This window comes from Mytilus galloprovincialis, chromosome 12 (assembly GCF_965363235.1).
Source record: "Mytilus galloprovincialis chromosome 12, xbMytGall1.hap1.1, whole genome shotgun sequence".
NCBI classification, from domain to species: Eukaryota; Metazoa; Mollusca; class Bivalvia; order Mytilida; family Mytilidae; genus Mytilus; species Mytilus galloprovincialis.
The window spans coordinates 81,077,577-81,100,642 of NC_134849.1; the positions used below are offsets into that span (position 1 = coordinate 81,077,577).

General features: G+C 33.9%; 1 protein-coding gene across 1 annotated transcript in view; it reads right to left on the reverse strand.

Annotated features, from left to right (window-relative positions):
- The window catches only part of LOC143053777 (uncharacterized), a 65,667-nt gene extending 43,393 nt beyond the window's left edge, over positions 1-22,274 (reverse strand). Inside the window, exons 1-5 of the mRNA XM_076226558.1 lie at positions 22,167-22,274; positions 14,918-14,983; positions 12,007-12,213; positions 9,168-9,191; positions 1,019-1,102 (exon numbers count right to left, since the gene is read on the reverse strand). Coding sequence (XP_076082673.1) covers positions 1,019-1,102; positions 9,168-9,185 — 102 coding nt within the window. The 5' untranslated portion in view covers positions 9,186-9,191; positions 12,007-12,213; positions 14,918-14,983; positions 22,167-22,274. The remainder of the gene's footprint in view (positions 1-1,018; positions 1,103-9,167; positions 9,192-12,006; positions 12,214-14,917; positions 14,984-22,166) is intronic.
- Between the last annotated feature and the right edge of the window lie 792 nt (positions 22,275-23,066).

Sequence of the window (23,066 nt, forward strand, 5' to 3'; positions counted from 1 at the left end):
GATTGTGTACAATCTGTTATGTTACGATTTTTGTACTGCTGATGTACAATCTGTTATGTTCTGAAGTAACTTGTAGTTGTGTGTTTTATACTGCTTATGAACAATCTGTTATGTTCTGAAGTAACTTGTAGTACGTTTTATACTGCTGATTTACAATCTGTTATGTTCTGAAGTAATTTGCAGTTGTACATTTTATACTGCTGGTGTACAATCTGTTATGTTCTGAAGTAACTTGTAGTTGTGTGTTTTATACTGCTGGTGTACAATCTGTTATGTTCTGAAGTAACTTGTACTTGTTAATTTTTTACTGTTTATGTACAATCTGTTATGGTATTGTGGTTGTGTGTTTTATAATATTTAAGTACAATCTGTTATGTTCTAATGTGACTTGTATTTGTATGTTTTATGCTGCTGATGTACAATCTGTTATGTTCTGAAGTAATTTGTAGTTGTGAGTTTTATACTGCTGGTGTACAATCTGTTATGTTCTGAAGTAACTTGTATTTGTATGTTTTATGCTGCTGATGTACAATCTGTTATGTTCTGAAGTAATTTGTAGTTGTGTGTTTTATACTGCATGTGTACAATCTGTTATGTTCTGGAGTAACTTGAAGCTGTATGTTTATACTGCTAATGTAAAATTTGTTATGTTCTGAAGTAACTTCTTGTTGTGTGTTTTATACTGCTTATGTACAATGTTATGTTCTGAAGTAAGTTGCAGTTGTGTGTTTTATACTGCTGGTGTACAATCTGTTATGTTCTGGAGTAACTTGAAGCTGTATGTTTATACTGCTTATGTAAAATTTGTTATGTTCTGAAGTTACTTCTTGTTGTGTGTTTTATACTGCTTATGTACAATGTTATGTTCTAAAGTAATTTGTAGTTGTGTGTTTTATACTTGTAGTTTTACACGGTTTTACTTTATTAAGTTACATGTACCATAAGACAACGCATATTTAAATGATTTTTCTATGAAGTATTAAATTAAGGTAGTTTTGAATGTGACTATTTTACTTACATCTAGATAATCAATGTCTGCACCATTCTGTAGGCTTAATTCTAAGGCTTCTATATCTCTTTTCTCAGCAGCTGTAGTAAGTTTCTGTAAGTAAAACATAGAAATTAAATTTAATCTTGATCATCAATGTCTGCACCATTCTGTAGACATAATTTTAAGGCTTCTATATCTCTATTCCCAGCAGCTGTAGTAAGTTTCTGTAAGTAAAACATAGAAATTAAATTTAATCTTGATCATCAATGTCTGCACCATTCTGTAGGCTTAATTTTAAGGCTTCTCCATCTCCATCTCTAGCAGCTGTAATAAGTTTCTGTAAGTAAAAAGAGATAGATTGTAAATTAGGTAATAATAATGTATTCTTCTGTTTAGCTATGACTACATGTACATACATCATAGATTTTACATTGAATATATTGTTGGAGTTTATGCATTTTATATTATCAAGAAAAACAAAAATTGTTAACCTTCGAAAAATTATTTTTTTATAGAATCATTGACTAGATTTGGCATGTCCTTGATTTTTCTTTCTTGTATTGTTTTCTGGACTTTGACCTTTGTCCTTTAAAAGACATGTAATACACTTAGTCCTTAAATTGCCCCTACTTTTGTCCTTTTTAAGACATGTAGTTTTGTTTTTCATTCTTTTAGTCCTTTAATTGCCCCTACTTTTGTCCTTTTAAAGACATGTAATACACTTAGTCCTTTAGTTGCCCCTAATTTTGTCCTTTTTAAGACATGTAGTTGGTGTTTTTCATTCACTTAGTCCTTAAATTGCCCCTACTTTTGTCCTTTTTAAGACATGTAGTTTTGTTTTTCATTCTTTTAGTCCTTTAATTGCCCCTACTTTTGTCCTTTTTAAGACATGTAGTTGGTGTTTTTCATTCACTTAGTCCTTTAATTGCCCCTACTTTTGTCCTTTTTAAGACATGTAGTTGGTGTTTTTCATTCACTTAGTCCTTTAAGGAGGCTCGAGGGTATAAAAATTTCAGGAAAAAATCAAACATTTGTTTTTCATTACAAATTTTATTTATTTCCTTTTGTAATTGTTACTTTATCATATGGTACAAAATTCTTTCAAAACAATCAATTCGTGTTGGCCCCAGATGACTTTTAAAATGTATACATCATTGAAAAAGTTCCAAATTATCTCCCTTTGGTGGAAAAATGCCATTTTTTGGCTTTAAAATTGAAATATCTTTTTCAACTCATCGGTGACCTATCTTTTTTAATATAATTTCCATATAAGCTGTACTTAAACTAAATTATTGTAAAATTTGAGCGATTTCTGTAATAAATTTCTTTTTTTATTTCGATATTTACCTTTCTTTCTCCTATTACTTCAACAGAAAAAAAGCACCTTTACAACAATGTATGCTTCTTTCGAAGGCAGATTGTGAGCGCAAATGAACGGTGACCCCATTTTTTTATTTTATTTTTCTATTAACTATAAGATAAAGTTCGTTTATAGAAAAATATAGAGAAATCCTATATAAATGATTTAGACCCGCGAACCCCCTTAATTGCCCCTACTTTTGTCCTTTTTAAGACATGTAGTTGTGTTTTTCATTCACTAAGTCCTTTAATTGCCCCTACTTTTGTCCTTTTTAAGACATGTACTTGGGTTTTTCATTCACTAAGTCCTTTAATTGCCCCTACTTTTGTCCTTTTTAAGACATGTACTTGGGTTTTTCATTCACTTAGCCCTTTAATTGCCCCTACTTTTGTCCTTTTTAAGACATGTAGTTGTGTTTTTCATTCACTAAGTCCTTTAATTGCTCCTACTTTTGTCCTTTTTAAGACATGTAGTTGTGTTTTTCATTCACTTAGTCCTTTAATTGCTCCTACTTTTGTCCTTTTTAAGACATGTAGTTGTGTTTTTCATTCACTTAGTCCTTTAATTGCCCCTACTTTTGTCATTTTTAAGACATGTAGTTTTGTTTTTCATTCACTTTGTCCTTTAATTGCCCCTACTTTTGTCCTTTTCAAGACATGTAGTTGTGTTTTTTATTCACTTGGTCCTTTAACTGCCCCTAATTTTGTCCTTTTTAAGACATGTAGTTGTGTTTTTTATTCACTTAGTCCTTTAATTGCCCCTAGGTACTTTCTCATCCTTTTTTTATATCAGATAGTAGAAATCTCTCTTTACTTACTTAAAGAGAAAATTATATCAGTGTTTGTACATTGAATATGTGTAGATGTGTATTATAATAAAGTAATGAGACTGTAACTGAACAAGAACAAAACACTTTTGGATTAAAATTGTGTGTTGTAGCAGTTGGCACTTCATACCACAAAATAGATATGTCTTATTCAACTCACATGAACTTAACAATGGCAAGGGGAGAGAACTTCTGTATTTTTTTTATTCAGTAAAATTGTCCAATATTTTTTCAAATAACACTATAGACCAATGCAATGAATTACATATTTGACATTGTAAACAATGATTCTGAAGGCACTACATACATAATACACTGTCTACTACTGGAAAGAATTTTACAGAGTAGACACTCATACTTAATTTTTACTCAAATTATTCGATAAATTTCTAAGTGAAAAAACTTAAAGCTACTCAATACTGATTCAAATGTTTTTGTGTAACTAAACTGCCGCTCAGTATTGTATGATAATAAGCAGAGCACTCCCAAGTAGGTTACTGGCACCCTAACCTACAATAATAAGCAGAGCACTCCCATGTAAGTAACTGACACCATAACCTATTATAATAAGCAGAGCCTTCCCATGTAAGTTACTGACACCCTAACCTATTATAATAAGCAGAGCACTCCCATGTAAGTTACTGACACCCTAACCTATTATAATAAGCAGAGCACTCCCATGTAAGTTACTGACACCCTAACATATTATAATAAACAGAGCACTCCCATGTAAGTTACTGACACCCTAACCTATAATAATAAGCAGAGCCCTCCCATGTAAGTTACTGACACCCTAACCCATTATAATAAGCACAGCCTTCCCATGTAAGTTACTGACACCCTAACTTATAATAAGCAAAGCACTCCCATGTAAGTTACTGACACCCTAACCTACAATAAGCAGAGCACTCCCATGTAAGTTACTGACACCCTAACCTATTATAATAAGCAGAGCACTCCCATGTAAGTTACTGACACTGTAACCTATAATAATAAGCACAGCCTTCCCATGTAAGTTACTGACACCCTAACCTATAATAAGCAAAGCACTCCCATGTAAGTTACTGACACCCTAACCTATTATAATAAGCAGAGCACTCCCATGTAAGTTACTGACACCCTAACCTATTATAATAAGCAGAGCACTCCCATGTAAGTTACTGACACCCTAACCTATTATAATAAGCACAGCCTTCCCATGTAAGTTACTGACACCCTAACCTATAATAAGCAAAGCACTCCCATGTAAGTTACTGACACCCTAACCTACAATAAGCAGAGCACTCCCATGTAAGTTACTAACACCCTAACCTATTATAATAAGCAGAGACTTCCCATGTAAGTTACTGACACCCTAACCTATTATAATAAGCACAGCCTTCCCATGTAAGTAACTGACACCCTAACCTATTATAATAAGCAGAGCACTCCCATGTAAGTTACTGACACCCTAACCTATAATAATAAGCAGAGCACTACCATGTAAGTTACTGACACCCTAACCTATTATAATAAGCAGAGCCTTTCCATGTAAGTTACTGACACCCTAACATATTATAATAAGCAAAGCACTCCCATGTAAGTTACTGACACCCTAACCTATAATAAGCAGAGCACTCCCATGAAAGTTACTGACACCCTAACCTATTATAATAAGCAGAGCACTCCCATGTAAGTTACTGACACTCTAACCTGTTATAATAAGCAGAGTACTCTCATGTAACAGGGACTAAACTTAACTGTTTTTTTCTAGGGGCCAGCTGGGCCCCTAAGATATTTTTTTCAGGGGCCCGCTTAAAATTTTAGGAGCCCACTAATATTTATACTAAAATAAAACAAAACTGAAAATTACTTAGTATATACTTACTAACAGTGTTCCAGCTTAAATCTCAGGGCAGAAGGGTGCTAGTTTTCTGAAAGGGCACTTTAGCGCAATAACCGGGATTGTATAAATTACCTTGAATATTGCTAGCTATAGGCTCAGCTGGAGAACATTAGTTGTATTTAAACCTTATTCAGAAATTAATATGTTCTTGATGTTGGTTCCAGTCAGATTTTTTTTTTATCAAATTATCATACTATGAAGCAAAGCAAATCATTTTGATGTTTATGTTAACAAACTTGTACATTTGTTAAGTGCTCCCACGTAAGGAGGATCATTCATACAAGAAGTAAAACAGGAAGTAGTCTTCATATATATGTTCAAATACAAACTTCTTTGATTCTTCTTTAAATGTATGTTCATGGTATGAAACAAAACAGTTTTTCTAATGAAGCCTTATTGTGAAATCCTACTTGTAGTCTTGAAAATGTTTTCTGTGGTAACCATTATAATATTTGAATGATTGCCACCAGAAATGTATCATAAGATTTGACAATATTTATTTTAGGTTGTTTCCTAACAAAATTATCTCCCTTCAAATTTTCAACTTCCTGTTGACCTTTAGACAATATGGCTCTTTCTTTGAACATGAAATATTATCTCAATCCAAGCCATCCTCTAATAGTGTTGATCAAAATATATTTTTCAATAAGTTTTTAATGAAGATTGGAAATCAAACTAGTTGTTGGGATTTTTATTTACGAGATTTTAAATTTCGTCTTTTGTTTAATATTTTTGTAAAAAGCGATTCAGGAACAAGTTACCGTCTAACACAGGCTTGTAATGACTCACAGGACGATAAGAAAACATTCCTTTCACGATGCTTATTGAAAAGTAAAATAGAAAACACTGTTCAATAATTAAATAATCGTAGAACTAAGAAAACATGCGGAAAGAAGAAGGTATATATATATGCAACATCGTGACTCCGGATTGAAAACATAGCTGTTCGACTGGGTTCAGTTATTAGAAATAACCTACTGGTTTTCGGAAATACTCTATATTTCTATATTGCTTTGATAAGACAAACAGGTTTCCTTTTGGGAACAGTCTTTGTTAATATCGCGGGGGAAAGGGTACAAATGGGATTTACTTCAATTTTTTTACAGTCGCTAGCTGGGCGACCATGATGACTAAATATATTCGCCCAGACGAAAATCTGGTCGCCTCGGGCTCCCGGGCGAGCGTTAAGTTTAGTCCCTGATGTAAGTTACTGACACCCTAACCTATTATAATAAGCAGAGCCTTCCCATGTAAGTAACTGACACCCTAACCTATAATAATAAGCAGAGCACTCCCATGTAAGTTACTGACACTCTAACCTATTATAATAAGCAGAGCACTCCCATGTAAGTTACTGACACCCTAACCTATAATAATAAGAGCACTCCCATGTAAGTTACTGACACCCTAACCTATTATAATAAGCACAGCCTTCCCATGTAAGTAACTGACACCCTAACCTATAATAATAAGCAGAGCACTCCCATGTAAGTTACTGACACTCTAACCTATTATAATAAGCAGAGCACTCCCATGTAAGTTACTGACACCCTAACATATTATAATAAGCAGAGCACTCCCAAGTAAGTTACTGACACCCTAACCTATTATAATAAGCACAGCCTTCCCATTTAAGTAACTGACACCCTAACCTATAATAATAAGCAGAGCACTCCCATGTAAGTTACTGACACTCTAACCTATTATAATAAGCAGAGCACTCTCATGTAAGTTACTGACACCCTAACATATTATAATAAGCAGAGCACTCCCATGTAAGTTACTGACACCCTAACCTATTATAATAAGCAGAGCACTCCCATGAAAGTTACTGACACCCTAACCTATTATAATAAGCAGAGCACTCCCATGAAAGTTACTGACACCCTAACCTATAATAATAAGCAGAGCACTCCCATGTAAGTTACTGACACTCTAACCTATTATAATAAGCACAGCCTTCCCATGTAAGTTACTGACACCCTTACCTATAATAATAAGCAGAGCACTCCCATGTAAGTAACTGACACCCTAACCTATTATAATAAGCAGAGCACTCCCATGTAAGTAACTGACACCCTAACCTATTATAATAAGCAGAGCACTCCCATGTAAGTAACTGACACCCTAACCTATAATAAGCAAAGCACTCCCATGTAAGTTACTGACACCCTAACCTATAATAATAAGCAGAGCACTCCCGTGAAAGTTACTGACACCCTAACCTATTATAATAAGCAGAGCAATCCCATGTAAGTTACTGACACCCTAACCTATTATAATAAGCACAGCCTTCCCATGTAAGTAACTGACACCCTAACCTATAATAAGCAGAGCACTCCCATGTAAGTTACTGACACCCTAACCTATAATAATAAGCAGAGCACTCCCATGTAAGTTACTGACACTCTAACCTATTATAATAAGCACAGCCTTCCCATGTAAGTTACTGACACCCTTACCTATAATAATAAGCAGAGCACTCCCATGTAAGTAACTGACACCCTAACCTATTATAATAAGCAGAGCACTCCCATGTAAGTAACTGACACCCTAACCTATTATAATAAGCAGAGCAATCCCATGTAAGTTACTGACACCCTAACCTATTATAATAAGCACAGCCTTCCCATGTAAGTAACTGACACCCTAACCTATAATAAGCAGAGCACTCCCATGTAAGTTACTGACACCCTAACCTATAATAATAAGCAGAGCACTCCCATGTAAGTTACTGACACTCTAACCTATTATAATAAGCACAGCCTTCCCATGTAAGTTACTGACACCCTAACCTATAATAATAAGCAGAGCACTCCCATGAAAGTTACTGACACCCTAACCTATTATAATAAACAGAGCACTCCCATGAAAGTTACTGACACCCTAACCTATTATAATAAACAGAGCACTCCCATGTAAGTTACTGACACCCTAACCTATTATAATAAGCAGAGCACTCCCATGTAAGTTACTGACACCCTAACATATAATAATAAGCACAGCCTTCCCATGTAAGTTACTGACACCCTAACCTATAATAAGCACAGCCTTCCCATGTAAGTTACTGACACCCTAACCTATAATAAGCACAGCCTTCCCATGTAATTACTGACACTGTAAACTATAATAATAAGCACAGCCTTCCCATGTAAGTTACTGACACTAACCTATAATAATAAGCAGAGCACTACCATGTACGTTACTGACACCCTAACCTATAATAATAAGCAGAGCCTTCCAATGTAAGTTACTGACACCCTAACCTATAATAAGCACAGCCTTCCCATGTAAGTTACTGACACCCTAATCTATAATAATAAGCACAGCCTTCTCATGTAAGTTACTGACACCCTACCCTATTACAATAAGCAGAGCCTTCTGATGTAAGTGACTGACACCCTAACCTATAATAATAAGCAGAGCCTTCCCATGTAATTACTGACACTGTAACCTATAATAATAAGCAGAGCCTTCCGATGTAAGTTACTGACACTCTAACCTATAATAATAAGCAGAGCCCTCCCATGTAAGTTACTGACACCCTAACCTATAATAATAAGCAGAGCCTTCCCATGTAAGTTACTGACACCCTAACCTATAATAATAAGCAGAGCCTTCCCATGTAGTTACTGACACTGTAACCTATAATAATAAGCAGAGCCTTCCGATGTAAGTTACTGACACTCTAACCTATAATAATAAGCAGAGCCCTCCCATGTAAGTTACTGACACCCTAACCTATTATAATAAGCAGAGCCTTTCCATGTAATAACTGACACTGTAACCTATAATAATAAGCAGAGCCTTCCGATGTAAGTTACTGACACTCTAACCTTAGAGGATATATATCAAGTTACTAGGATATCTGCATGAGTGCAAGTGTCACCCGTGTAATAAGTAGAAGTGTCAAATGTTTTAAGTGCACCTGTCTTTGTACCATTTTTGTATTTTTTTGTTTGCTCTGTGTTCTTTGAATAAGTAGTTTTGTAGTTCACCTAGAATTCTACTAGTTTTATCTCAAATTACCACATACTTGTATATAATTGTACCATAATGGGGAACAAAACAACACCTGACAAGTAGACTAATAAGTAAAGCTTACCTCATTCCAATTCTCCATTATAGTCTAAATATAAAAAAGAAAAAATATATTCAATATATACTGTTGAGTTATTATTGAGGTATTATTGTTACTGCCAAATGTATTTATTGATTGTAAACTACTGACCTAATATTTTCAGATACTAATTTTAATTAAATAATAATAGCATTGAAACAGTCATTTATCTCAACTTTTCTGGGCTATTAGAAGTTAACGAACTGAACTCAAAACCTTGAAGATCTGATCACATACCTCAATGAGGTACAAATGTATTCTACAAACAGGTTGTGACTCTTTCCATCGAACACCAGAACATCTATTGCACTTTCCCAGACCTAAGAATGTCAAAAGTTCTATTTACCAGCATTAAGACACACATAAAGAACAATATTAAATATCATATCAAGGCTTTTTATAGATGAGTATATGGAATGGGTTTTGCTCATTGTTGAAGGCTATTGGATGACCTGTAATTGTTTATATCTTTGTCCTATTGTCTAGGAATAATTGTATCATTGTTAATCATACCACACCTCCTTATTATCATATTGCATGGGTTTTGCTCATTATTGAAGGCTGTTGGACGACCTGTAATTGTTTATATCTTTGTCCTATTGTCTAGGAATAATTGTATCATTGTTTATCATACCACACCTCCTTAAGGTAACTTTGAACTAGACAAATAGACTTGTGTCGCTGCATGCAATTGACAGGCTATTTCTGGAATCATGTCTTTCACCGGAAAATATCCTCAATTGTGCACGCCTTTATGACGTCATTTACCAGATAGAAGGCGTGCCTGTATCCCTACTCTATTAAAGTTTTAAGCATTTTCAGAATCGTAATTCTGCAGGGTAGTTCAGAAATAATTTATGTTCCGTAAGTACGTAATCTTAATTCCCATACCACTTAAGGGAGGTTGACCAACTTATTAAATATTAAATTTTCCAAATATTTCGTGCAATATACGATCAAACTTTTTTACCCGTTTGCTCAACATGTGTTGGAAGTGACGATGCCTACATTATAGTCATGTGGTGATGGAAGTCATATGACAGATTCAACTAACTACCGAATCCTGGAACTGGCCTATTGAGGTAACATATTCACTGAGGCATAAATGATCATTCCCTAAAATTATTAAAGCAAAGAAAACTTTCATGAAAATTTTCCCTGTACAATGCACAACAGAAAATACAAGAATGTGTCCATAGTACATGGATGCCTCACTCCCACTATCATTTTTATGTTCAGTGGACCGGGAATTGGGGTCAAAACTCTTAAAATTAGAAAGATCATATCATAGGGAACATATGTAAGAAGTTTCAAGTTGATTGGACTTCAACTTCATCAAACTCTACCTTGACCAAAAACTTTAACCTGAAGTGGGACAGACACATTTTCTATGTTCAGTGGACCCTGAAATTGAAGTCAGAACTCTAATTTGGCATTATAATTAGAAAGATCATATCACAGGGAACATGTGAACTAAGTGTCAAGTTGATTGGACTTTATCAAAAACTACCTTTGACCAAAAACTTTAAACAAATCAATGTTTGTGGGTAATCTCCCTGTTTCTTATAAACATAGCAATGTTTGTAAGGTTATCTCCCTGTATAAACAAATCAATGTTTGTGTGTTATCTCCCTGTATAAACATATCAATATTTGTGTCATCTCCCTGTATAAAGATATCAATGTTTGTGTGTTATCTCCCTGTATAAAGATATCAATGTTTGTGTGTTATCTCCCTGTATAAACATATCAATGTTTGTGTCATCTCCCTGTATAAAGATATCAATGTTTGTGTGTTATCTCCCTGTATAAACATATCAATGTTTGTGGGTTATCTCCCTGTATAAATATATCAATGTTTGTGTCATCTCCCTGTATAAAGATATCAATGTTTGTGTGTTATCTCCCTGTATAAACATATCAATGTTTGTGTCATCTCCCTGTATAAAGATATCAATGTTTGTGTGTTATCTCCCTGTATAAACATATCAATGTTTGTGGGTTATCTCCCTGTATAAACATATCAATGTTTGTGGGTTATTTCCCTGTTTAAACAAATCAATGTGTATGGGTTATCTCCCTGTTTAACATATCAATGTTTAAGTGTTATCTCCCTGTATAAACAGATCAACGTTTGTGTGTTATCTCCCTGTATAAACAAATCAATGTTTGTGTGTTATCTCCCTGTATAAACATATCGTTTGTGGGTTATCTCCCTGCTTCCTATAAACATATCAATGTTTGTGGGTTATCTTCCTGTTTCAATAAAATAAACTTACAATAAAGGTACAGATAGTTGACAAAAGTGAGTTCCCAATAAAAACATGTCCTATCATTTCATCTAAAATCAATATTTTTCAACAAAAAATATTACTTTATGAGCGATTTAAAAAAAAAAAAACCTTAAGATGTAGAAATAGTCTGAAGTTTTTTTGTTTATCTGGCCATGATTTTCGTGAGGGTCGTTTTCATTTTCTGATGGGTGAAACACAAATGCTATTTTTTACGATTTTAATTTGGTTAGAATACATAGCAAAGTTTTCCACAAATAATTTCTTTGTGTTCACCTCATCAGAAAATTAAAATGAGCCTGAATAATATCATTGCCATAAATATAATTCCTAAATTTAATGGCCCGCTTCATTAAAATGAGGACCTTGTCATATGAGGTTATTTTCAATTTGTTGACTATATATTGACCTGTATACATCACCATACTTGCTTTGTTGGGTTGCTGTCTCATTGAGATATAGCTCACATTTTACATTGGAAACAAATTTCAAAAGTAAATGATCCTATATAGTTCACATATAATGTACACTTACCTATATACACATTGACTGGACAAGGATCACATTGACTGGACAAGTATCACATTGACTGGACAAGGATCACATTGACTGGACAAGTATCACATTGACTGGACAAGGATCACATTGACTGGACAAGTATCACATTGACTGGACAAGGATCACATTGACTGGACAAGGATCACATTGACTGGACAAGGATCACATTGACTGGACAAGGATCTAAAAAATACAAATAATAGATGTTCAAACTAAAGACAATTAGGCTAAAAAGAAAACACCAACAAACAACAGTACACAATACACAAAATAAACAAGAATTCTGACATTATTGCGTGGCATACATAGTCCCGTACCATTTAAAAAATCATTGTACTGGAACAAAATGTTAACTTGATCTATAACTTGTCATGGTGTAAACTATATAACAAAAATCAAGTCAATATCTTCAAGCATGAAGACAAAAAGTGTAGAAAACTGATTATTTAAGTAAATTTTCGAAGTCCAAGGACCATAACTCTGCACAAAATAATCAGACTGGAACAAATTTGAACTTGATCTGTAACTTGTCATGATAAAACTATATACCAAATATCAAATCAATATCTTCAAGCACAAAGAAAACAAGCATGGCAACACATAGTCACCTACCGGTTAAAAAAATCATTGTAATGGAACAAAATTCTAACTTGATCTATAACTTGTCATGGTGTAAACTACATAAAATAACAAAATAAACTGTTATCACAGAGATATGTCTCGCTTTGTTGTAATTTCGATAATGCAAATGTTGAAATTAAAATAGCAACACTTTAACATGTAAGTTTTGCAAATATTCAAAGTCAATGAACCATGACTGAAGGTACATGGCTAAACAATCTCCATTGAAATGAGATGTGCCAACTGCATACCAAATACCATTGACTTATCATAAGTAGTTCCCTTTAAACAAACCTTTACACAAACTAATACATGTAAACTAAGCAAAATTTCAAAGTCAATAATCCATAACTGAGGGGGCGGGTTCAAACAATCTCTATGGTAATGAGATGTGCCAATGCTAATACAACTGCATACCTAATATCATTGACCTACCACTAGTTGTTCCCCATAAATCGATCTATTTACAAACTAATACATGAAAACTAAGCAAAAATTTCGAAGTCAATAGACCATGACTGAGGGGGCGGGGCCAAATATTCTCCATAGAAATAAGATATGCCAATGCTTATACAACTGCATACCAATTATCATTAACTTACCACTATTGGTTCCCCATAAACTGACCTAATCACAAACTAATACATGAAAATTAAGCAAAAATTTCAAAGTCAATAGACCATTACTGAGGGGGCGGGGCCAAATCATCTCAATGGAAATGAGATATGCTAATGCTTAAACAACTGCATACCAATTATCATTAACTTACCACTAGTGGTACCCCATAAACTGACCTAATCACAAACTAATACATGAAAACAAAGCAAAAGTTTCAAAGTCAATAGACCATAACTGAAGGGGCGGGGACAAATAATAATTTGACTCCGTCAAGCGAGACAAAAACCTACCACTTAATTCTTCAAACAATTTACTAAAGAAAAGGAAAAATACAAAATGTCATTTATCTTTATACAATGTCTTTTAAAAAATGAGTTATTTTCCTTTGAACAGAAATTTAGTAATTAATTAGTACATTGTATTTCATCAAAAATTTAATTCTAGAGAAAGGGCTTTACCTGAACATGGAGAAAAGCCAGAATCGTGAAAATCAAACTTGACCTGTAACTTGTCATGATAAAACAATACACCAAATATCAAATCAATATCTTCAAGCATGAAGAAAAAAAGTTTGGAAAATTGATTTGCCGGACTGACAGATGGACAGACAGATGGACAGCGCGCAAACCTAAAGTCGTCTTCGCCTTCGTCGGTAGGGGACTAATAAACAGCTGCGCCACGAGCGCATGATACGCCCGTCGTCTTGTGAAAAAAACATCAAAAAATGTTTTTGGAATAACACGGGGGTTGTTCAGGATATCCTGGCTCATCCTTATTCCTGCTCAATAGGAAGTTTATATAAGAGACAGAAAAAAAATGCTCACAACATGTTTTATATGTTTTTTTACCAAAAAGCTCAATAAAAATTCAATTTATATAACTCAAAAATAAAATAAAGAATCATCACGAAAAAGTATACAGATCTTCAGATTAATATAACTAACAAGTGTGTGAAGTTTTATGCAATAATCATAAATAGTTTCTGAGATCTATACGGTGCGACATGTAAACCCCCCCCCCAATAGCCCGTCAAAATTTTGACGGCGTATAAAAACTGGAAAACTGATTGGCTGGACTGATGGATGGACAGACAGACTGACTTAGTGCAAACCTAAAGTCCCCTACCACTTTGTCGGTAGAGAAATGAAAACCTTAAGACTGAGCAACACAAACCCCACCAAAATTTTGGGGTGATCTCAGGTGCTCAGGAACGGTAAGCAGATCCTTCTCCACATGTGGCACTTGTGTTGCTCATGAATGTAAGTACAAACCCACTTATAGTTTAAAAATGATTGTCAATGATTCAATACAATTTTGACCTCTTTCATTGAATGGTTGCTGCCTCAGTCATTGACATAAATATCCCAAGTTAACTTCATAGTCGAAAACTCTTATTTTTTAAGCAATTTACATTGTAATGATTGCAATGTTTTGTTAGACATGTTAGTTAAGTAATTATGTAATTATGTCACATATTTTTTTGATTCCCATATATACATGAATAACAAAAGTAGATGAGTGCAAAATGTTAATCCTGTTAGCTCTTTATTATCTCCCCTTTAAGCATTTTAACATTGTCAATTGAATTTCATTTGATAAAATAAATAACTTATCGATTCAAAACAATTGGACTATAATATTCACTTACCTTTACTAAACGTGTATTCAACCGACTGGACTTGAATCAAATAAAAACGAACAGTAGATCTTTAAACTGAAAATATAAAATAGCTCAATTACAGTTTCAGATGAATATCAGTTGAACCATTTCTGAATATATTATGTATTATATACTTTTTTTAGCTTGTAACAAGTATCTTGTCATGAATGAAAGAGATATATTAACCTTCTGTATATATACCATACATAGCTTGGTGTAGAAGTTTTTAGGACAAATTCATAATAGCATGAAGGCCTGTTATTAGCAAGGCTGTCTAATGGGAGTTATTTTTGTGTCATGTCACTGTATTATTAGCCAGGCTGTCTAATGGGAGTTATTTTTGTGTCATGTCACTGTATCATTAGCCAGGCTGTCTAAAGGGAGTTATTTTTGTGTCATGTCACTGTATTATGAGCAAGACTGTCTAATGGGAGTTATGTTGTGTCATGTCACTGTATTATTAGCCAGGCTGTCTAAAGGGAGTTATTTGTGTGTCATGTCACAGTATTATGAGCAAGACTGTCTAATGGGAGTTATGTTTGTGTCATCTCACTGTATTATTAGCCAGGCTATCTAATAGGAGTTATGTTTGTGTCAGTCACTGTATTATTAGCCAGGCTATCTAATGGGAGTTATTTTTGTGTCATGTCACTGTATTATTAGCCAGGCTGTCTAATAGGAGTTATTTTTGTGTCATGTCACTGTATCATTAGCCAGGCTGTCTAATGGGAGTTATTTTTGTGTCATGTCACTGTATTATTAGCCAGGCTGTCTAATGGGAGTTATGTTTGTGTCATGTCACTGTATTATTAGCCAGGCTGTCTAATGGGAGTTATGTTTGTGTCATGTCATTGCCTTATTAGCAAGGCTGTCTAATGGGAGTTATTTTTGTGTCATGTCACTGTATTATGAGCAAGACTGTCTAATGGGAGTTATGTTTGTGTCATGTCACTGTATTATTAGCCAGGCTGTCTAATGAGAGTTATGTTTGTGTCATGTCACTATGTTATTAGCCAGGCTGTCTAATGGGAGTTATTTTTGTGTCATGTCACTGAATTATTAGCCAGGCTGTCTAATGGGAGTTATTTTTGTGTCATGTCACTGTATCTATAAATCAGGCTCATATAACCAGCTGATAATTCTTTTACACAAACGTGATGATGTATCTGATAAAAATCACTCCAATCCTTTTATATTATATAACCATGTATAGCAGTGGTCAAGACTTGTACCATCTCGGGATTTGGTCAACTCATTATTACAGAATATTCAATAAATATTCAATTATCGATCCATTTTTAAAAGGGTGTTCCAACCCAGGTTAAAGGGGGGGGGGGGTCCATCCATATGTTCTTATGGTTCGCTCCCAAAACACATTCCCCCACACGTTCGCCCCTTGGCTACGTTCGCACCCTTTTTTATTCAAATGCTGGTTGAATTAGATTTTTTTTAGATACATATATATCAAAATATTTATATATTTTAATGAATAAAAATTCGTGATTTTTTTTAATGAAATATATTTTTTGACTGTGATTAGATGATTAATAGTCAGAGGTACTACTTATACAAGTAATTTTTATTTACTTGAGGGAGTTAAAATAAATATACACATATACAATAATTTGTAGGATACTTGTACAAGTGAATTTTAGTTGCTTGTACATGTATATGTATAGGTAAAAAGAAATGGCTTAGTTATGTCCCTTAGACATTCAGAATTTTTTACTTGTATACAAATACAAATAAATACAAATATTTTATTGGCACAAACACAATTACAATGAATACAACATTAGTAGTTCAATATGTTATAATTAAGAAGCTAAAATCTATACACCAGACATTTATATATATAAGAACTAGTCACTTTCAGGACTTTTAAAGAATTACTATTAATACAACTATTAATATTTAGCTGATTTTCACTACAACATGTAGGAAGTATATTTAATATCTTATTTTTAAAGTTAATTCTATAGTTGGAAAAAATTTCACATTTCAGTAAAAAGTTATTTTCATCTTCTACCTCACCTGATTTACATACATTACAAACTCCTTCATCGGTGGGTAAACCTAAATATCGCCCCTTTTCAATAGCAAGATTGTGTGCACTCAATCTAATTTTACACAGAGATGACCTTTCTAATCTATTACTTAGAACATCAACATAAGAACTACGCTGCTTTGAATTATGAAATTGTTGGTAAAATTTTAGTTTTGATGAATCATGAATTTTTGATGATTGATCCTGTGTGCACTGATCAATCACTCGTTGTTTAAATTAATACTTGGTAGATATTGTTTGATAGAAAAGTTTCCCCCAGCTAGGTTTGAAAATCCTAGATTGTTAAAAATAGAATAAAGTTTCTTTGTCTAGGGGTTATTTTTTTCAGTTGCCAGAAAAACTTTGGATATAAGTGTGTTTTCAGACCTTAAAATATGATCATAAAACTTAATACAAGAAAATGATATTTTTGAGCATAACGGTAACCTACAAAGTTCAGCTCTACAAGCAGCATTAATTGCTTTACAATGAACACCTAGAATTTCTTTTATGAATTTCATATGAAATTTTTCCTAAATGGAATTGTCTCCCGAATTATCAAAAACACCCCAAATCTCGCTACAATACAGCAATATGGGGCTTACTAATGAATCAAATAATTTTTCTAAAAGTTTACAAGGATTATCCAATCCAATTGTTTTCTTAATCTTAAAACATCCTTTCCTAGCTTTTTCCATTAGTAAGGATACAGCTAAGTTAAAAAAGTCATCCTATCTCCTTTCTTGAATTCTAAGAATTTCTTTACTCTAATAGAATTTTAAATTGTCTGCCCTTTGCAGATGTCTTTGCTAATCATCAAAGTGTAATTTCACAGACAATGAAAATCCCATTTGTCTGTTATCTTCAGAACACTGCTCATTTACAAGTCCCCAAGGAGCAATTTTTGAAGGCCTTGAGCAAATACTTAAGATCTTTGCAAACAGTTTCTTTGTTGAATTAATGAGATGAAACATTGAACTCTAATAAAAAATTATGAGCTAACCTGGGAAAAATCATTAAAGCATGATTTTACATCGCAAAACTTAAGAATGTTTGTGGGATTGTAAGAAAAATTTACTTAATATACCAGTGAATTTTTCAGAAAATTAAGGGGAGATTATTTAACATTATAATTAACTTAAATGTGTAAAAAAAATTTACTTCTTCAAGTAAATAAAAATGACTTTTACAAGTAAAATGTAGTACCCCTGACTGATATATTAATTATGATTTATTTTATTGGTCAGTCAGTGCCCCTCCCCCCCCCCCCCCCTTATGAAAATTTCTGGATCCGCCATTTTTTTATCATGACAATATTTATTATCAATTCTGTCCAAATAATTCACAAAAGAAAACCTGTTTACGTTTTTAGAATGTCACTATTTTATTTTAAACAATAACAGGGATGATTCCACTATATAGTTTAGGGCCGCTTAACGGCCCTTAAATCGGCCAGCGGCCCCAAAAAAATGTTTGTCAATATTAATTCCCAATTCAGGAAAATAAAACAAAAATCGGTATTTCCGGAAAAGTTTCCTATTACGGCAACTATAATTTTTCATAGTTTGTAGTCAAAACATAGTAAAATCATGAAAATCCGGATAAAAATGCTGACTATGATCGCATTTTATTAACAACGATTAAATTATGTCAACATGAGGTAAACAATTTTAGCGGGCGGATTCAATTGAAGTTAAAATGTTATGAGCGTATGTGGTCTCGTAAAAGTAGATCGCTCAGCAGGTTGACAAAAATATGCTTTTTGTCAAAATGGGTGTCAAAACAAAAGCAGATCGCCCAGCAGAGCCGGTTATGTTGATTAAAACTTGTTTTGTAAAAGAAATTATTTTATATTTTGCTCTTTTTTCCGCAAAAGACAAAAGTTTGAGCGTTTTTGAAAATAATGTTGATGATAGACCATTCATGAAATGAGAACACCCCCCCCCCCCCCCCCCCGACCCCTGAAATACGATGTCATCATAATGGAACTGTTTCAAAAGAAATGAAAATGATCCATATAATTTTAAAGTTCACTGGTTCAATTGCTTTAAATAACTTATCAATTAAGCATATATATATATACTTTTGTAATTGCTTTTCTTAATTCAACAATTGGCCAGTTCTATTTGAAATACATTTAAAAAATTTTCACTGGTTAATATGGCAAGCCGTTTTGCTATTTAATCTAACTTCAAGATATCTCATAAACTTTATAAGATATCTTATATAATAGTTCATTGGATATTTGATATAGTTTGAAAGATATCTTATAAAGTTTATAAGATATCTTATATAGTTCACGAGATATCTGAAATAATTTATGAGATGTCTTATACATGTAGTTTATAAGATATCTCATATAATATTCTTAATATGATATCCAATGAACTATATAAGATATCTTATACAAAACATATTTATAAGATATTTCATATACTTTCAGATATCTTAAATAAATCTTATATATTATATGAGATATCGTATATATTATGAGATAATTTGAAATTCGAATAAATAGCTAAACGGCCTGCCATAGGTTTATGTTAGCTGGTACTTGTGGTATATATGTTTTTTGTAATAGGCCTCATTTACCAAAGTTAAGATTATAGTGCATCATATGCAATGATATTCATGTATTACAACTTCCCTGGTCTGAATCCAATAATTTCTTCAATCAGTGTACAGAAGAAATTAACTTAATATTCATTTTCCGTTTTTACAGGAAAATTATATATTATTTCGTCTTATATTGTATGCATAAAAAAATCCCAATTGGGATAAAAAATTCCCAATTTGATATTCAAGGGGCCCATTTGTAAACACCTGGAATCATCCCGGAATAAAAAAATAAAAAATTTTCTTTATTTAATAAAAAAAACACTATCAAAAGGACGATTAAAATAAATTAAGCTTTCAAACTTACGGAGCTACCATTTGATTTTTATGGGGGGGGGGCTAGGATGAAAAATTTTGTCCTGCCTTTTTTTTTAGTTGTAATCTCTGTCCTGCCTTTTTATTTTTTTCACTCTATCCGGTCCTGTTTTTTTTTTTTTTAGTTTATCGTGACTTTTTTTACATAACGTTTTTGTGTCTCATCCTGCCTTTTTTTTAACTCAAAACTCCTGTCCTGCCTATTTTTTTTTCAAATTTCATCCTAGCCCCCCCCCCATAAAAATCAAATGGTAGCTCCCTTATTCAGCACAAATCCTTTGATGTGAACGTGTGGGGTGTGAACACAGGCACTTTTTTCTATCCATACGAAGGTTGACTATCCATATAAATAGAAGAAGGTGGCTAACGAAATTTTTTTTAGGTCACGACAGTCTCCGCTTGGGACGCTTTTTCTACCCTTCAACTTAATGCTAAAAAATCCCTACCTTATATGAATCGATTCAGTGAATATTTTCCTTTAACACTAAACTAATTTCATAGTCCCCACAAATATTTTCGTTAGCCACCTTCTTCTATTTATATGGATAGTCGACCTTCGTATGGATAGAAACAAGTGCCTGTGGGTGTGAACGAGAATGGAGCGAACGTGAATTTAGGCGAACGGACCCGGATTGGAACCAAGACAACATGGACGTCCGTCTTATATCTTAATTGAATTATCTGTGTTCTCACAATACCTCTGTATATCTTTGAGTAGGTTTTACTAAAATCGTATGTTTTACCCTTTCTTTCACAGGAAACATATTTTTGTCAGGGGCGCGAAACGGGTGCGTATAATATACAACTCGTTTCAGGAGTTGTTTCTCCGGAAAATCTTAAGTCAGATGAGGGTTTTTTTTCGCGCGGAACCAATAACATTCAGTTTTGAATCCAGAGGCGAATTTAGCCCCCCTTTTGAGAATAAAATTTGATTGATTATATAGGGAATCACTGAAGCGTGACGGGATCGGGCCCCCTCTTAGGCAGCCAGTGGACCCCCACATCCGCCACTGGAATCCGGTTCCTTACCTGGAAGAAGAAGAGGTTGCAGTTGCAGTGATCTGCAGTGGCGGACCCAGGCCTGCGGAGACGTCTAGAGCGTACAATCTTTCCCCTTTTGATCGAAAAAAAATTCTCAGACTCATGCTACTGATGTTTAGGGTTGCATGCAAAGGAAATAAATCAATAATCTGTGTCTAGTTAACCTGTCTGGATCAGTTTTAAATGTTATAGTCAATGGATACCTGTGCGTGTACAATCAATAAGGACGTTATGCTTACTTCTTTGTTAGATGGACCTTTAAATACCTTTATCTTTGTTAGCTTCCTATTGAAAGAAGACTTATATAGCTATTACAAATCATTGGGACGGTAACCAAAGACGATTGAAAAACCTGTTCGACTAGTTTATAAATAAATAAATATGTGCATCTTACACCAAAATTTTGTACTAAGAAGTCCATCTTTTCTATTTGGTTTACTATGAATTGAGTTAAATAACTTAGTAAACTAATTACTTGAAACGTTGTCCTACTGGCAAATTAGTCCTGGCAGTAGTCTTTGATACTATTACATATTTATTTTTGTATACCAAGGAAACAGATATGGGGCCAGTACAAGGAAGTATTCCTTTACGACCAGATTTAAACAGGGTCGGACCAGTCATTTTAAAAAGGGGGGGGGGGTTCCAACTATATGTCCCCATTCAAATGCATTGATCGTCCCAAAACTTGAAAAAGGGGGGTTCCAACCCCCGGAACCCTACCCCTGGATCCGCTGAGCATTACAAGGAAGTATGGCCCTTACGACCAGATACATGTAGCAATGTTTTTAATTACTAAAAGAAAGTTGATCAAAAGAGTAGGCTAACTTGTTACAAGTGCCATATACCAATACAATATTTTTTAATAATTTCCGAATGAGGTCCCCAAAGGGAAGGCCTATATGTGTAACATATGATACCTTTCACAAGTGGCGGATCCAGGACTTTCAAAAATGGAGGGGGGCCAGAGGGGCACATTAAAAAAAACAGGGGACCCGACAGTTAAAAGCCTGAGAAATGCACATACAACCCAATGTTCGGCCATAAGGTGCCTCCTTGGTACGCCCCTATTTTTATTAATCAGTACAATCAGAGCCTATGATATTCTTCAAAAAAAAAAGAAGATTAAATCGTGTAACACACAAATATAGATTATAAGATACTTAAATTAATGTCTTAATAATCAATACATATATTATCAGAAATAACTAAAATTACCTTTAAAAAACAATTGTCCACTTGGTTAAAATGAATTTCCACTTTCGTTTCATATGTAAACACACATACATAACGACTGTCGCTAAGTCATTTTTACATACGGGTATCTAGAATGTATTACAATACCATTCATTGCATGATACAATATACACACAGGCACTTAATAAGGTATATAGGGGGAAAAAATTTCTGAGACAAGTGCCTGTGAATATACACATATGTATTTATTTGAACCAATTAAAAATGCCGTTAAGTGATTATAATTGAACATACACCAGATAATATTACAATATTTCATTCATAAAAGAAAGGGAGATTGTATATTTTAGCAGAGACATATTTCATTATCACTGATCTAGTATATATATTTGTTTAGGGGCCAGCTGAAGGACGCCTCCGGGTGCGGGAATTTCTCGCTGCATTGAAACCTGTTGGTGACCTTCTGCTGTTGTCTGTTCTATGGTCGGGTTGTTGTCTCTTTGACACATTCCCCATTTCCATTCTGAATTTTAATTTTACATGCATGTGTATATGATCTCTCTCTGATTTTAGTAAGTTCAAGGCTATTAATTTCAAAAAGGGGGGTCTGCGATAATCGATGAAAAAACATGCATTTTGACAATTTATTGCACATGATGCTGAGTCATAACTACAAACATCTCAAAGGTTGACAATGTTGACTGGGGCACGGAAATATGGTCACCTGGACTTCTCCCGTTCCGGCAGAAACTTTAACCCTTGATGAAGGGAGGTGTCCGTTTGACAGGGCGGGGATGTATAAATACCCTGCCACATCCGGTCAGAATCGAAGCTTCGTGTAGAGAAAGTAGGTTGGCCCTCTGCACTTGAAATAACACTTGAAACAAATTCGTAAGGGGTTCAAGTTTCCCGTCCTTCATT